This window comes from Panthera tigris, chromosome B2 (genome assembly GCF_018350195.1).
Source record: "Panthera tigris isolate Pti1 chromosome B2, P.tigris_Pti1_mat1.1, whole genome shotgun sequence".
Classification (NCBI taxonomy): Eukaryota; Metazoa; Chordata; class Mammalia; order Carnivora; family Felidae; genus Panthera; species Panthera tigris.
The window spans coordinates 8,671,126-8,689,091 of record NC_056664.1 but is presented as its reverse complement, the minus strand read 5'-3'; the positions used below and the strand labels follow the sequence as shown (position 1 = coordinate 8,689,091).

General features: G+C 40.7%; 1 protein-coding gene and 1 pseudogene across 5 annotated transcripts in view; one reads left to right on the top strand and one right to left on the bottom strand.

Moving 5' to 3' along the window:
- LOC122238464 overlaps nucleotides 1-1,657 on the bottom strand; it is a 29,632-nt pseudogene extending 27,975 nt beyond the window's left edge.
- Nucleotides 1-17,966, top strand: part of CDKAL1 (CDK5 regulatory subunit associated protein 1 like 1) — a 703,328-nt gene that overhangs the window by 222,120 nt on the left and 463,242 nt on the right. For all 5 annotated transcript variants that reach the window (XM_042985612.1, XM_015541091.2, XM_007074528.3 and 2 more), the window contains exon 8: nucleotides 1,812-1,932. In XM_042985612.1, coding sequence (XP_042841546.1) covers nucleotides 1,812-1,932 — 121 coding nt within the window. The remainder of the gene's footprint in view (nucleotides 1-1,811; nucleotides 1,933-17,966) is intronic.

Below are 17,966 nucleotides of genomic sequence, written 5' to 3'. Positions count from 1 at the left end.
CAAGAAGAGCCTGTGTTTTAGCCAGAATCCCAAGGCTGGGAAAGAACAAGGACCCAGCTCAACAGTCAGTCAGAAACTGTTCCCTCTTAGCTTTCTTGTTCTATTCAGGCCTTTGATTGGTTGGATAAGGCCTACCAGTGTTAATCTGCTTTACCCAGTCTACTGATTCAAGTGTCAATCTTTCCCAGAAAGACCATTGTGGAAACCCAAAATAATGTTTGGCTAAATGGCATTCTGTGGCCCAGTCAAGTTGACACATAAAAATTATTACATTTACCAAACAAGACATACATTTGGCTAATAAACACATGAAAAGGTGCTCAATGTCATTAGTCATTATGGAAATACATAATTCATTTGAACCACAATAATAAATTACTTCCCCCTAGGATGGCTATTGTCAAAAAAGTTACAATGTGAGGTCTTGGTGACAATGTGGGGAAACTCAAACTCTTATACGTTGCTGGTAGGATATAAAATGGTACCCCACTTTGGAAAACCGTTGTTTCATACAAAGGTAAGTATAAATTGACCACATGACCCAGCAATTCCATTCCTAGGAATCTGTCCAAGAGCAGTAAAAACATGTCCACATAAAGACTTGGACGTGAATGTTCCTAGAAGCATTATTCTAATAGGTATTAATTGGAAACAGTTCAAACATCTACCAGCTGATCAACAGATTAACAAAATGTGATATATTTTGGAATGGGAGCAAGGGTGGAGTACAACTAAGCTTGGGACAATTTGGGGGGTGATGGAAATGTTCTAAAACAGGGTTTTGTGAAGACTGTGCAGTTGTGTGTGTTTCTTTAAAAGTCATTGAGTTGTAGACTCGTCATGGGTGAATCTTATAGGATGTTAAAGTTATAAAAAGTTACAGAAAATACTCTGTGTAATAGGCAAAGGACAAGTAAACATGGAGAACAGTAATTGGAGAATCTGAAGAGGATGGGAATTCTTTGCACTGTTCCATATTTTCTCAACTGCAATTCAGACTTTCCAAGTTATAAAAATTTTTATGACTCTTAGAAATAGTCTGATTGTCTTTTGTTATATTAAAAAAATCAGTTTAAAAACTTATGTTTGTTTTTAAAAAAACCAACCCTAGGGGCGCCTGGGTGGCTCAGTCGGTTAAGCGGCCGACTTCGGCTCGGGTCATGATCTCACGGTCCGTGAGTTCGAGCCCCGCGTCGGGCTCTGTGCTGACCGCTCAGAGCCTGGAGCCTGTTTTGGACTCTGTGTCTCCCTCTCTCTGACCCTCCCCCGTTCATGCTCTGTCTCTCTCTGTCTCAAAAATAAATAAACGTTAAAAAACAAACAAACAAAAAAAAACAACCAACCCTAAAGTGTCATTTTATCTCAGCTTTTTAATTCTTTATTTCTTGGATTTGCTGTTTGCTCTCAGCAGATAATCTGCTTTTGCATTTTTTTTAATCCCCCAGCGGTACAGTTGGCTGGCAGGCACAGTGCTCCGTGAGCCCTCCCTGCTTCATCCACGCGTGTGGTTGACGCTTGGGGGCGTGCCTACCTTGCGGAATGCCATCCTGAGGGTATTTTTGGTTCCGTCATCTGTGCAGTAGAAAAAGGTGCAGATATTGTAGGCAAAGCACTTTTGATGGCAGGGTATGCACACAGCTGTTTTTCTCTTTGGCATTATTTCTTAGGACAATGCTCATATCTTCTGTTGTTTTTTTTTTGGTGTTTGTTTCATAGAGGAAGAAGGTAAATTAATACATTTATTGAGAGCAGTAAATGAAAGTGAAGTTCTGTGACCCGTGCTAATATGTGTTTATATGCTTTGTTTGAAGGTCATTCTGTGAGACTCCTGGGTCAGAAAAAGAATAACGGAAAGCGGTTGGGTGGAGCGCCATTGGATTTGCCAAAGATCAGGAAGAATCCACTGATAGAAATCATTTCCATCAATACTGGGTAAGTGTCTCTCAAACTTGCTCATAAAATATTCAGTATACTCTATCCACAAATTCAGGTTTTTTTCCTACTGGACATGTGACAGAGTAAAGCAATTGAACGTTTTCATGGGAAAGAAAAATCAAAAATCTCTAAACCACAAGAATATAGTTCCCGCTAAAAGATGTTCCCAGGGTATAAATTACACTTATATTTCAGGAAGAGTTTAGGTTTTTGATTAATATTATTCTGACTTCTTTTTGGTAATAGACATGGATTGCGTTTTCTAGCCATGCACCCAGGTTAAAATATTTTTTAAAAGAGTGTTTTGGGGGTGCCGTGTGGCTCAGTTAAGCATCCAACTTGGCTCAGGTCGTGATCACGTGGTTCATGGGTTCCGGCCCCGCCTCAGGCTCTGTGCTGTCAGCACAGCTCATCGAGTTATATACTTGCAATGGGTGAATCTTACAGGATGTTAAAGTTATAAAAAGTCATAAAAAACACTATGTATATAATCGGCAAAGGACAAAGTAAACCTGGAAAAACAGTAATTGGAGAATCTGAAGGGGAGAATCTGTGCTGACAACTCAGAGCCAGGAGGCTGCTTTGGATTCTGTGTCTCCTTCTCTTTCTGCTCCTTCCCGCTCGTGCGCGCTCGCTCGCTCTCTCTCTCTCTCTCTCTCTCTCTCAAAAATTATATAAACATTAAAAAAATTGTTTTTTAAGAGAGTGTTTTGTTGTTGGAATGGTTAACATACCCAATCATCTTTGTTTTTTTTTCAATAGGGTTATAAGTAACTAATACCCAAGATACTAATCATGGTTTGATTATTAATTCTCTGAAATGCATGTTTGAAAATGTTGCCCTTTTGAGCTTTAAACTGAAAATGAGCATGGTAACTGAATATTAAGCACTCTTAATTTCCACATCTTTGTCTGAAGTTCTTCTCCCTTACTGTAACTCTTGGTGTGCCCCTTCGTACTTGGTTTTATTTGCATTTAGTGAATTTGCAGTCAGTGTTAGTGTAGTCTGAAAGTCTGATGAGGCCAATTCCCTCCTCCATTCATAAAACTTCCTCCCACAAAGGCAAGCTGTCCTGCTCCTCTTTGATTTCAGCTTTCTTCCTTCCTTTCTAGAATGGTTTTCCTTGTCCTTTGCTTCCTTCATGCTGTTTCCTGTGGAGAGCAGGCGAACTTGTCTCTTGCTTCTCCATCATTTTCTACGTCTCTCTTAGCGGTTGCCTTCTCTTCCTCCCGCACAGTTACAGCTAATGTTGTTGGTCATCTTTTCTCTAGTTTTACCACCTTCTGGTTAACCCTTCCCGCCGCTGCCAAAGATCAGGGAAGGTTGAAGAAGTCATTTGGTTTCTTTTGAAAGGCCCCATGGGGTCAGTTTCATTTGACTTGGTGAGTTTGTCCTGGACCAGCATCTGGCCTTTGGGGTGGAAGATTCAGAAACCTGCACTCATCGAGCTCATAGAGTGATTAAATCGGAGTGGAACAGTGAGAAATGTAGTTATCGCATTGACTAGAGTATCTAATCTATTCTTTCTTTTGAGCCTGAGCCAAATTATAAACATAAGGCTGTTTGCTACTCCCTCTGTCTCAATTATTCTCCTTCCTTCAGATATTGCAGGTTTTTCTTTTTATTCCCGATTTCCTGCATAAAACTCCCATATCCCTACATTCCCTGTCCTCCATATTTGCCTTATTTTCTTCTATAACACTTCTCACTATTGAAACATATAGGAGTTCGTTGACGTTTTAATTGTCTCCCCTCATCGGTGTGTAATGAGCTTCAAGATAGTGGGGAATTTCGACTCTTATCTACCACTGTAGCCTTAGTACACAGAAAACTGTACACAGCAGGGATTTAATAAATATTTACTTGCTGAATGAATGAATCATTGATTTTTATAATTTGAAAGTTTAATGGGTTTATGCTAAATTCTCTTCACAGTACAGATGGCCTTGCCAGTTGGACAGTAATACTTGGAGTTTGCTAAGCATGCTTTCTCCCGAACAATGCCTTTTAGAAGGGCAAAGTCAAGTGTTCCTGAGAATCTCTCTCTTTTTTCGGTAGAGAATTGATCAACACCTCTTTGCCAAGACAAATTTCTTTAAGTGTGTTGATGGTTTAGGGTCTTTGAAATGCTCTCATATTTAGATCCATTTTGTCTCTTCGGGGTGACTTTGCAGCTCTAGACGACCTACTGAGTGTTGCTTCTAGCTGTTTGTTTTCGAAGATGCTTTGTTTTTCTAGTTTCTCTGTACTTTTTCATTTTGTCACTCCTTGCTTCACCCTCCCGTGTTCAGTGACACTGGACTACTCGACACGCAGACTCAGGGTTCTCCTCTGTCTCGGCGGCAGGCCCCTGTGCATGCCATCAGGTGTGCCTGGCACGTCTTATCTTTCCCCCGTTCATCTGGTTGGCAATCCTTCCCTGTGCAGTTACGTGCTTTTTTGGGGGGCAGGGGTGGCTTCTTTTTCCTCTTTCCATGACTGAGCTGAATACATCCCTCTTTCCATGGTGCGTTTACCACGTTCCCTTGTCTCATGGTTATGGCACCTTCACATCGGGTAGTTTATATTTCCCAGTAAATTGTAAGCTTCCTGGGCTCTGAAAGTATTTCAGTTATCGTTATATTATTATCTCTGAGTTTGGTGTCTAGTACAAAGTGAGTACTCAATAAATATTTGTGAATACATGTTTTAAGGCCATCACTAGTTTTCACTGCTGTAAGAAATTTTAAGAAGTTTGCCTTATTTTATTTTATTATTATTTTTAATGTTTTTATTGATTTTTGAGAGAGAGTGAGCGTGTGAGAGAGGGAGGCACAGAATCCGAAACAGGCTCCAGGCTCTGAATTGTCAGCATAGAGCCCGACATGGGACTTGGAGCCATGAACTGTGAGATCATGACCTGAGCCGAAGTCGGATGCTTAACTGACCAAGCCCCCCGGGTGCCCCTAGGTAGCCATTTTAAGTGGCATTATGTTAAAATTTTTCAGGTATTTGGAGTTTCCCTTTTCTTGGGTTTATTATTTCTTAAAATGAGGCTACCTTGTAAACTTTTTAATTCAGCTCCCTGGATATTGGCTGTCACTGTGTCACTTCCTATCCCCGATTACAGTATAGAACTCACCCTTAGTAAGTAAGTTAGCACATATGCCCCGCACGTTAGGAGAAGTCAGTCCATCTGTCTCCAGTTGAGAGAAGGATTTCTGACCTTCCTTGACTACTAGTCACTTTCCCGAATCAGGTGTGGCCTTATTGTCTCTCCGGTGAGAGCATCCCGTGAGCATTTGGCACAGTATCACTCTTAACATCTTAGCTTGGATTTTATTTCTGACCTCTGGTGGAGCTCATTGCTTTTTGTTTTCTTTTGTTTTGATTTTTTTTTTTAGCTTACATTTAAATGTTTTAAAAGCATTCTTCCCATAATTATTTCTTACAAGAGAAAATGATCCTTCTCATCAAAATCTTGACAGTTTTTTATTGCTTTCAAATTAAATAAGGACATATTAAATTTTATATCAGTTTTTCATTTGGGAAAAGGCTCACGTTTGCAACACATTTTATTGTATGTTAGTAAATTGTTGAGGTTACTAATTAGAGTCTACAGAATTGTTCTGATTTCTTACATTTCTATAGAAGTATAAGGAGTACATTAATTGCTTAACCAATGAAGAAGTTAACATTTTCAGGTCTTGCCAGATTCTGGGTGATCTGAGAGAAGATTATTTATTTGAGAATGCCTTTTATTTATTTCTTTTTTTTTAAATTTTTTAAAGTTTATTTATTTTGAGAGAGAGAGTGAGACAGTGTGAATGGGGCCGGGGGGCAGAGAGAGAGAGAATCCCAAGTAGGCTCCATGCCATCAGCACAGAGTCCGATGCGAGGCTCGAACTCACCAACTGCGAGATCATGACCTGAGCTGAAATCAAGAGTCGGATGCTCAACTGACTAAGCCATTCAGGTGCCCCGAGAATGCCTTTTATTTCTTCAATAGTGTTTTATCTTCTCTCCTAAACCCTCTCTCCAGTGTTTGCTTACTCCTTTTTCGTTATATTTGCTATGTTGAGTATATAAATGTTGGTCCACATGATTCATTGTGCGTTTTCCAGTGCTCTTCTAGTTTTCTGAGCTGAGCTGTTTCAGCTTCGCTGCCACCTGTCTTAAAATCTCTTATTTCCAGACGGTCTCTTGGGTGGTAGAGACTCCCCGCAGGGGAAACGTGAATGGCACATGTCTGTCAAATATGGTGATGAGATAGCTTTGTGGATGTGATTCCGAAAAACAGGTGAGAATGAAGTTAACGATGATTGCTAATGCGTATTGAGTGCTTCATGTATGCCAAGCACAGTGCTGTGAAATGTATATTCTTTCCTATATTTAATCCTCAAAACAGCCTTATGAGATTTTTTTTTTTTTAATAGATGAACAAACTAAAGTGCAGAGAAGTTAAGGAACTTCAATTGTCATGTAGCTGGTGGTTAAGACCAAGACTTACCTATTAAATCCATCAGATACTTTTGTGGGTTAAGAGAAGCAAGGAATCCTATCCAGTGTAGTTGGCAGAGAGGGATCTTTGGGGAGGAGAACAATCTTTGCATTATAGAGACTTTTGAAATGGGCCCTGAAAGACAGACAGGTAGAGTGTGAAATTACATATGGAGGTGTATTCAGTTTCAAATTACCACGAACTGGCTGGCTTAAAACTACACACGTATTATTTTATAGTTCTGGAAGTCAGAAGTCTAACACAGATCTTTTTTATGCTAAAATCAAGGTGTTGGTTGGACTGTGTTCTGTAGGCTACTGGAGAGAATCCATTTACTTCCTTTTTTCGGCATCTAAAAACCACCCACTTTATTTGCCTATGGTCCCCTTCTTCCCTCTTCAGAGCCTGCAACATTGCATTTCTTTCTGTCTTTTTTCCCTCGAATCATTTCCTCCCACCCTGACTCTCGGTCCCACTTTTAAATGATTACACAGTAACCACCTGGATAATTCAGGCTACACTCTCTAATTTAATGTCGCCTGATTAACAACCTTAACATCAGCTGCAACCTTAGTTCCCATTTGGCATGCAAAGTTCCAGGGACTAGGATAGATATGATGAGAAAATTGTAGGGAGAGAAAAGAATGAACAAAGCCATCTGAGTGGACCATGTAAGTTGTTGGTGAAGAATATAGTTTTCTCCAGGCAGTCTGGTGTTTCCAGCGTATGTAAGGAAATGTGGGATAAATCATCATCTGTGTGAAAAATCGAGTTGCCCCAGGGTGAGAAATTACACTTAATTCAGTTGGTAAAGGAGAGTCACTGAAGTCTAGAGCAGCGGTGAGAAGTAATCATAGCTGGGCATCAGGAAGATGATTCTGGTACCAGCTGATAATATGGGTTGGTGTTGGAAGACAGGTCCAGGGAGACTTCTTCTGAGGCTGTTACAGCAGCCTGGCCAGCAAGGAGTGAGGGCCTGACTGGTAGTTTGAGGAAAAGCATGGATAGCAGAAACGTGTCATGGTTAAAAAGATGGGCTTTGGTTGGGGCTCCTGGTTGGCCTAGTCGGTTGAGTGTCTGACTCTTGATTTCGGCTCAGGTCACGATCTCACAGTTCGTGAGTTCAAGCCCCACATTGGGTTCCGCTCTGACAGTGCAGAACCTGCTTGGGTTTCTCTCTCCCTCTCTCTCTGCCCCTCCCTTGCTCTCTCTCTTTCTCCCTCTCTCTCTCAAATAAACAAAAAAAAAAGAAGAAGAAGAAGAAGAAGAAGATGGGCTTTGGCATGCTCCACTGGAGTTGTTTGTAAATGTCGATTTGGGCTTTGCCAACCATGGTTGGAGATGGCAATACAAAGCCCCAAAAGACGCCTTAGTTGGAGAGGCGTGAGTGAGTGAGGTCACTGAAGGTGAGTGGTCGCTGCGTGTGTACAGGATTTGGGAGGAGTCCTCTATGAACTAGAAGTAGGCAGAGACGAAGGTTTATGAACATGGTGTGTCGTACTATCAATTGCTTCAGGCCCCTTCCAGAGAAAAAATGTTGGGACAGGGAGCTGTTTCAGGGGAGTGGGAAAATTAGAAACCAGATTCAGAATTAGTTTTGATCCAGGAAGATTACTCTTTTGAGGAGTTTAACTATGAAGGAAGAGAGGTGGTCTGTAGAGAATAGAAAGATTCTTCTGTCTGAGCCTGTTTAGAGGCAGAGGGGTAAGGAGGAGAAATAAATTGGCAGGAGAAGCTGGTTCAGCAGGATCATGTGTACGGATGGGAAGGTAAGCCTCGGCAAGGGGGTAGGACACTTCCCTGCCTCCCTGGATGTAGCAGTGAAGGATGTGAGTAAGTCAGAGTGTAGAATTTAGTTCTTTTTCTTAAAGGTCTTGAGTGGTTTATGTATTTGTTTATTTATTCATTTTTGAGGGAGAGACAGAGAACGAGTGGGGGAAGAGCACAGAGAGCAAGGAAGACAGAGAATCCCAGGCAGGCTCCACACTGTCAGCTCAGTGCCTGAAGTGGGTGGGCCTTGAACTCAGAAACCATGGCAATCATGACCTGAGAAGAAATCCAGAGTCTGACGCTTAACCCACCGAGCCACCCAGATGTCCCGGATCTTGGCCAGTTTCACGTACGGACAGCGTTTCATTCAGTTCTTTCATGCTAGCAAGTGAACTAGACAGCAGTGTGTCAGTGTTCTGTCCCAGTATGTTTTAGTTACTGCACCGCAATCCTGTGATGGCCCTGACTTGGGATACAGCCAGGTCTCGATTGCAGTTCCAGCCCCGTCCCCAGGACTTGTCAGTGCCCTTCGTCCCTCCCTTCCTCTCCTTGGTGTTGGTGTCAGTTGTTTGCCTACACTGTGTATTTTCTACAAACCACAAGTCACATCTCATGATAGATTCTAATGAAATCTCCAGCCAGAAATAAGCCAGTATTTTAGGTAAAGATAAAAATTTGAAGATTCATGCCAGAGTGTTTGATTTTTCTCATTAAATGCTGGAATGGAGTCATAGTTCTGAAATAACAGTATATGGAGATTCATGTAGTTCTGTGTGGGTTTATGAGGAGATGTATGTAGATTTAACAAAAGGATCACGCCCGCGCTGTAGTCCCTGTCGTACGGAGTCTACGTGTGTGTAAACAAGGAAGTGAGCTGGGGTTGGAAGGCTCCGTTTTTGTTAGAGGACCTCATGTGTGTGATTGCCTTATTTTTTCCCTAGTACTGAGCATGGAGATGGAACCTAGGTAGTGTAAAGACGAAAGGTAAAAATTAGGAATTGGGCCGTAAAGAAAATCTGTGCCTCATTTTTGCCTTCCCTGTCACCTACTTTAAAGTCATCAGTTTTGACAATTTCTTGGCAACCGTGTTCTTCCAAAGCCAAGAGTTGGACGCTGGGTAGCAGTTGTGATAGAAGTTGTATCATCGGTTAGGTACTACTATCAGATTATCCCTAGTTTGAAGGGATAATCCTCCCCTGGGCTAAACACATCTGAGGAAATACTGTCTGACCCTGTAATATTTTACTGATACTTTCTCTTTTAAGATTTATCTCAGTTTTCTTATTACTTGCCATTTGTCAGACATAAAATGATGGTATATGCGAACCTTTAAGGGGGAATCTAATTTTCTTTGAGATTATGTACTTGAATTTATTACCATTTTTTAAAGTATCTGTTACTTTTTCCCACCTATAACATCATATCTTTGTGAAAAAAGCTAACTTGTATGTTTTCACTTTCTTTCTCTAATGTCCAGATTTTATCATGTCTATTCCAGTGCTGGATTCATAGGTGTGCTCAATGTTTGAATGAATGAATGAATGAATGAATGAATGAATGAAACAATGATAATTTATTGTATATAAGTGAAATTATTTTTAGAGAAATATAATCACAGTAACAGTTCTCTTTCTGGTTCTAATGATTAAAACATGAAATAGTATTAACTAGACATAATCAGAGTACGTCTGAAAATAGAACTATGCTGAGCTTACCACATTACCAGGTATTGTGTTAGGTGCTATGATACATACAAAGGTAAACATTTCCCAAGTCAACAGGTAACTAACATTGAATGGACTAATCCAAAACATGCAGCTCTAAACACGGTATTAATCGCAGCTCCTCTCTGGGGAAGATTTGGATCTCTTTCTATTCTATATTCTGGGGAATGCTTTTAGATCTCAGCATGACTGTCTTTCTAGGGGCTAAGGGAACACAGCAGGGACTCCTTAGACCTCTGAATTTGAGCTGTGGGTTACTCAGACATTTTCTCACTGCCTTTCTGTGAGATGCTGTGGCAGCAACACAGTTAAAAAGTTTTCATGGCCTTGGACATCAAATAAGACTACTGCCATCATGAGTACTTGGTGGAAAACAGAAGCAGCAAGTATTATCTTTTTATGTTACCCTTAAGTTACAGCTTTCAGAAAATTACATTGCGTAAAAAAAAAACAAAAAAAAAAAACATTTTTAGAGGTATTTAATTAGAGTGCTCTAAAAAGCTTTTTTTTTTTTTTAATTTTTTTAACGTTTATTTATTTTTGAGACAGAGGCAGAGCATGAACAGGGGAGGGGCAGAGAGAGAGGGAGACACAGAATGTGAAATGGGCTCCAGGCTCTGAGCTGTCAGCACAGAGCCCGACGCGGGTCTCGAACTCATGGACCGTGAGATCATGACCTGAGCCGAAGTCAGCCGCTTAACCGACTGAGCCACCCAGGCACCCCTGCTCTAAAAAGCTTTTAATTAAGGTTCCAAGGAGATCCTGTTAGCAGTTTGAATATCTGGGGTATCACACTCACACTAGGGTGAATCTTTTTAATATTGTGGGAGAATAAAATTTGGGAAATCTTAACATCTCTTTGAAATGACTGCATATTTTAATGATTTGTTGAGTTCTTATATCTCAGCATCATGTGAAGAATAAGCTGTTATTTTTGTAGTTCATGCTAGACTGTTGTTCAAATGTCCTGATTATATAAATCATGGCCGCCTTCTGATGGTGCTGTCTTGAGAAAGCTCCTTCAGCTTCGGTGCCCTCCTCAGAGACAGCTGTTAGAAGGTCCTAACACCTCTCTCTTCCAAGAGGCAGAATCCCAAGGTAAAACACTTCCCAGAAAGGATTTGGCAGACTATATATAGTCATTCTCTAACATAAAAATTGTGGGTCAGTATTGGCTTTTTATATATCCGCACTGATGCTGCGAATCAGCCTAAGCCAATTTTGTTCTGTACAACTAACTCTTAGGGGTTTTTTGATAGACAGCAGTCGCTACCAATAGGGATTAGTTGTTCCTTATAACCCAGCTGTCAGATTATAATGAAAGCAAGTCCCAGTCCAAAACCTGTAATAAGAACTTATTAAGCAAGCTGGCACAGTCCAGCTGTTCTTGTAAGCTTTGTGAAGTCCTATCTCTCGCTCCTTTTGGGTGATTAAATCACACCTTGCGTGAAAGGTTCGCTGGAGCCCGATGAGACAGCATGGCCAGCTTCCATCCACCAGAATCCGCTACCAGTGTCCGAGCGCCGGCTGAGTAGGGACGTAGCCAGAACAGTCTCCTTAACGTTCGAAGCCAGGGCTACAAAGTGTGATTCATGGACCAGTGCTGGGTCACCAACTACTGATGGCTGGTCTGCGACAAGTGTAGAAATTGAGAGCAATCGTTTTAGAAACTTTTAAAGCCGTTTAACATTGCTGCAATGTCTTGGAATTCATTTTCATTGTATTTTATAAAACTAGCGGTTTATAAGAGGTTGGCAATCAAAATCCTCGTCTGTCACTGTAGTTTGAGAAACACTGGTCTCAGCCATTCTGTTGCAGGATCCTTCACCCTGTTGTGGAGAATATTTAGCCAGTCCACTTATCTTGAGGGCCACTGATGTCGCTAATTAGATTCTGTTTCTGCTGTCTTTTATGCTAGTAGCTAACCACTTGTGCTTACTATAGTAGTTAAGCACTACTTTTACAAATGCAGATTTATTTCTGTCATTTATTATGCTAAGTTGCAAAGCCTCTTCTGTCCTCGGAAGATAAAAAGCTAAAACATTCCCGTAATCTCTGCAAGGTAGTCTTTCTGATTAAATCACTAGAAAAGAGAGACTTTTCTTAGAGTTGTAGCTTAAAGTGACTCACACATTTTATGTAATGCTCTCTATGTTAAATTCTTTCAAAAGTAAACTATTGTAGTCCTAACATATGGTTTCTGCGAAACTTGAAGCTAGAGATTGTAACCGTTCTTTTAGCATGTCCCCACGACGAGCAGAGAGCTGTTATTTTTCTCTTCTTCCGTGAACTTAGGGAGGCGAGGAACCCATGTCTTGATCAGGTACCTGGAGTGTGACTCCGACTTACTCTGGAGAAGGCACTGGGGTCTGTGGCACGTTGGAGAGAGCGCTGCACTTGGGTCTGGAGGCATAGACATTTATTTTCTGGCTTTTGTGACTCAGGTACATTAGAGACCTCTTAGAATTGATTTCTTTTCTCATGGGGACACGTGCTGCCTACTACATGTGTCACCTGACTTAGTATGGGTACTTTAATAAGTGTTTTCCCTAGAATTTTGATGTTGGTTTATCCTCCACTCTACCAACATTCTCCATGACTCCTTCTCCTCTTCTTTTCTCTTCTTCCTTTGTACTATTTATGCAAGATAGTTTCTGGTACTAGGATTTAAAGTTCGGAGCTTGTTCAATTCATCATCAGCTCATCAATCTCCTACTTCACTCTCGTTCAGTGTTAAGTGAATGACAAACTTTAAAAAAAAAAAAGTTAGGGCGCCTGGGTGGCTCAGTCCAGTAAACATCTGACTCTTGGTCTCAGCTCAGGTCTTGATCTCAGGGTCGTGAGTTCAAACCCCATGTTAAAAAAAAAAAAAAATTAATCTTCTTTTCCCCTGTAGCTTGGTCTTGCATAAATTCACTTCATAAATATTTTAGTAATTTAGTGACAGCAGTGTTACTTAAATGCAGAAAATTTTTTTCTGGCTGGAGTATAATTCTAATTACTTCTCTCTTGCAATAGATGATTGTTTTGTAGAAAAAGAGAAAATGATAATTTGGACTATGAATGAAGTAAAACTTACTCAAACAATTAAATGTGTGAAATTGAAGTATTTATGGCAGTTTTGAACTTGTTACATTTTTACTTTTGTCCAAAAACTAGCTGTCCAGAAATTTGCAGCTTTTTTGATATTTTCAATGAAATCACCAAGTACTTTATTTCCACTTAAATACATAGAAATGAAATTTTAAAGTGATCTTATTTTTAGTGGATTATAAAACTGTATTTGGGAAAGATCATTCATAAGAACAGTGGATGGCACTGTTGGTTCATACCCATGAAGTAATTATCACTAAGGAGAACTTTTAAATGCTGCTTAATAAATGCCTTTAAACAAGTGGCCCAGTTAAAAATTTTAGGCAGTATTAGAATGGGGATTTCACCTCCAATTTTGTAAATTCTTATTTATGTAATCATTATTTTATATAAACTCTGAAATGAATATATAACTTTTTTAGTAATGATATATAAAGAAATGGTTGGTTTTAAAAAATCCTTTCAAATTCGAGCACGTACCATTCCCCTAACTAAAAAGTGTATTTTGCTTACCGCTTTTTTGATTCAACAAAGCTATTTAACTTGAGGAAGGGAGAATAAAAAACTGAAAATTTAAAGAAACTCAAATTTAGGCCCAGCATTAAGGGAATCTTAGATTGCAGTTGATTGAGTAGAGCGGTCCACACTTTGTTCAGGTTAGTTCGTAGAGTCTGTGGTGAGAGGATGTACATTAATTTTAAATAGTTATAGATGCTTTCACAGTTTTAGAAAGTTTCTTTTTTTTTTTTAATTTCACGTGTGGAAGTATCTTATGCTTGTTCATTAAGAAAACCAAAGAGCCCCCTAACTGGACATTTATTTACTCAAGATATGTGGTTGAACACCTGTTAAGTGCTAAGGATAGATAGATGTGTTCATTTGGTATTGGCGTCTGCCCTTGAGAATCCCACAGGAGAGCGAAACAAGCACAGAACAATAATAACATTGTGAGTAGGACAGAAGGAGTGTAGACAAAGTTAATTGAGGACCACCAATGGATTGTTTGGATGGATTAGGTAGGGCTTCCAAAGAAAGTGGGTATTTAGTCTGAATGTCGAAATTTATCTCCTAGGTGGGTTCATAAGGCCATCTAAGCAGGCGGGGAATCACCCAGACAGTGGTTTTGAGTTGTCTCACATAGGGAATGCACACAGGCTGTGCCCTGCACAGGGAATGATGAATTGGTAAGTGGTGGTGTTTCAGATGAGGGTCTAGGAGAAGAGGGGTGAAAGAGGTGGCTTGAGATTGCTTAGGTTCAGACCTTGGCCTCATCATTTCATCATTTGCTGTGTGGCTGTGGGCCCTAGAGTTTTCAAGAGAACGGGCTGCCAGCTGGAGGTTCGGAAGAGTCTAGTCGTGCACTTGTCAGGTGCCTCTTAAGGTGCATTAAGTTCATCCATTGGAATGAGATTTGAATTCCTTGTTTTGATGGTTACCATTTGGGACTGTTAAATCATACAGATTTAGAGTTAGAGGACTACTGGATTGCCTGTCTTTTCTTCTCCCCTTCCTTCCCCTTCCCCTTCCTTCCCCTTCCCCTTCCCCTTCCCCTTCCCCTTCCCCTTCCCCTTCCCCCTCCCCTCTTCCCCCTCCCCTCTTCCCCCTCCCCTCTTCCCCCCTCCCCTCTTCCCCCCTCCCCTCTTCCCCCCTCCCCTCTTCCCCCTCCCCTCTTCCCCCTCCCCTTCCCCCTCCCTTCCCCTTCCCCCTCCCCTCCCCTTCCCTTCCCCTCCCCTTCCCCTCCCCTCTCCTCCCCTTCCCTTCCCTTCCCTTCCCTTTACCAGTAGTTGAGTTAGGGTGCGTGAAAATGAGTGGCCCTGGGAAGGGCACTTTGGGAGTGGATGATTGGCTGTGTCCAAAGAGCTACCATCTGTCAGTTTTCCTGTTGCTTCAGGAAAACTCATTTTCCAACCATTATCAGGAAGGGGAAAAGCCTCCGAAACTTGTCAAGTGCAACTTTAATTAAGGATAATTGGATACACACATGATGGGGATAAAGTCTTCCCAGTTTTTTTCAACACGAAAATAGTACATATCATATTTATTTCAGAAACGACTTGAACAAATTCTTTTTGCTACATCTCAGCATGGTAGCCCTGGGTGTCTTATTTTTTCTAACCCTGACAAAGCAGAATGTTTTGTTTAGCTTTTTAAAAAGGCAATAGTGCATGTAGTTACGACCTCATTTACTTTATCTGATGAAGCAGTCTCTGAGGAATGTCTCTTTTTCTGTAAATTGACGAAGGAACCTGGATTTAAGGCAAGGTCATTTTTTAAAATCCTGCTTTCTGTTTCCAAACAACGTATGTGGCTTTGTGAATTGTAATGTATGTTTTATGGTTCTTTTTAGGTTCTCCTCGAAATGGCTATTAATAGTGAGAGGTAATGTGGGTTTAGGAAGACCTTTTTACCTTGTAAAGGGCATTTTATATATTGTTCCATTACTGTTCTTGAGGAAAACGTAAACTGCCTGAAATGGGATTTTTAGTCTGTTCTCTTCCTCCCCCAACTCCTTTCCCCATTTCTGATGTTCTCTGCCTGCCCACGTGCCTGTACAAATTTATGGCAGCGGTACGTAACGATGGACTTTTTTATTTAGGACCTGTAGCACCTTGTGACTGGAAGATAAAAAGATTGGTGGTCTGCTTTATTTATAGGTTTGTTCATATCTTCATTGTACTCATTCACTCATTTATCCAACAGATATTTTCAGGATATCCGTATGTATCAGATACTCTTAGTGCAGTGACAGAAACGAGGCTCGCTTATTTCATCCCTGCTCCTGAGAGTCCCAGTCAGGTTTAGTTAACTGGTAAATAATTCTGTTTTGGTTTTCATGCAGTATAATAACGGTCAGTTCTTTTTTATTACGTGTGTGGCTTAGGGTTGTGTACCTAGAAATGACCACAAATACAGAGATTGTATAAAATAGGACTTGTATAATATATGGTGACTGAAAATGGTCTTGTCCAATTTCATGTTCAGCATGTGGGATGTGAGAGCTGGTGGGACCCTCTTTGGTAATTGATTACCTTTGAGAATTCAATCACCGTGGTCACCTGCTGTCCTCACTCTGGAGTTTGGGCAACGCATGACCCTTTGAATATTGATGTTCTGATTACTCTGTTAAACTCAACGCTCTGATTTTACTTCCAAAGAGTGAAACTGTTAAAACCCCTGTCTGTTATACCTTAATCTCTTTCTCATTCTTGTTTCTACTCTTAGGTTTATTTGTTTATTTTCCTAACTTAATCTCCAATTATATGCAACGTAAGAAGCAAAGCAATAAAAATAAAGACGCTGTGTCAATAGCAGCACCGATGTTGACGTGTTGAACTGATACATGGAAACAAGACGTCTGTCTGTTTCAGATTCCTTGGGACGGAGGGCTTTCGGTGCTGCTGCTGCGAGGTTCAGTCGTGTACAGTGACGCCTAGTAGAGGGTCCTCGGTGGCAGGATATGAGTCCCTTACCTTTAAATTCTAGTGGTAGGTTATCCTAGGTGAATGGTGGAAGAGGGCATAACGTAGGTGTTTCCAGGTTTACTTTGTGTTTGATTTTTAAGTTGCCTTCTTCTTTCACGCCATAATTTAAAATTGCGCGGTGATCACGACAGGAGGTTTCCCAGATGATACTCCACAGTGCTTCGTAGAAGCAGCATCACTATGGCTTGCTTCATTTCTTAGTTCCCGTCCTTAACCAAGTGTTGTTTCACTCATCTCTCGGTGGTTTCTGGACAACTTCAGTTGAGTGATGCTGCCATATCTGTGTTTCCTGACTTAACTTGCAGTCTCTTTATCCTCTTTGAATCGTTACTTAGTCCACTATTCTTCCATCTTTGTGTATCCTGTCTATCCACAAGGGGCCATACCACCACTGTGCTGTTTTCTTGTTTACATCTGCTATAGAATGATTAGTCGTGTGTGTGTGTGTGTGTGTGTGTGTGTGTGTGTGTGTGTGTGTATTTTTTAAATTTCTTTTCTTTTAATATTGTTGAGAGAGAGAGAGAGAGAGAGGCAGTCACAGAGAGAGAGAGAGGGAGACACAGAATCCGAAGCAGGCTCCAGGCTCCAGGCTCCAGGCTCCAGGCTCCAGGCTCTGAGCTGTCGGCACAGAGCCCGATGTGGGGCTCTAACCCATGAACCGTGAGATCATGACCTGAGCTGGAGTCTGACGCTTAACCGACTGAACCACCCAGGCGCCCCAGTGTGTGTTTTTAGAGTGATCATTGGAAGAGCCTTTTTTCCTGAGTTTAGATATACTGATAACAGCCAAAAAGTAACTTTAGTAAAGCTAGACAAGAGTATCTGTTCCTTTCAGAATACAGTACTTCATAAATTTACCCTCGTCTTTTTATTTTCTTTTCTGATGGTTTTAACTGCGATTACCGTTAGCATATGTAACATATTCTACAGCAGACCCTTGAACAAGGCAGGTTTGAACTGCACACGTCCACTTGTATGTGGATTTTTTAAATTAAATACACATACAGCTCTGTAATTGTGTTTTCTCTTCTTTACGATTTTCTTAATATTTTTTTTCTCTACCTTAATGTATTGGAAGAACACAATATATAATACACATAAGCTACAAAGTATGTGTTAAGCAACAGCTTATTTTACTGGTAAGGCTCCTGGTCAACAGTAGATAAGCTAAGGCTCCCAGTCAACAGTAGTTCAGTTTTGGGGGAGTCAGAAGTTTTATGTGGATTTTTGACTATGCAAGAGGTTGGTACCCCTACCCCTATGTGTTGTTCAAGGGTCAACTCTATACTAAAAAGCATAGATTTTCAAATATATTTCATTTGGATGAGTTAACAGAAGTGGAATTATGTCGGAGTTAAGAACCGTTTTATGGGTCTTGGAATATAAACTCAGATTCCTTTCTACAGGCATTTTTTTTTTTTTTTTTTAAAGTAGGCTCCACCTTGGGGCTTGAACTCATGACCCAGAGATCAAGAGTCTGC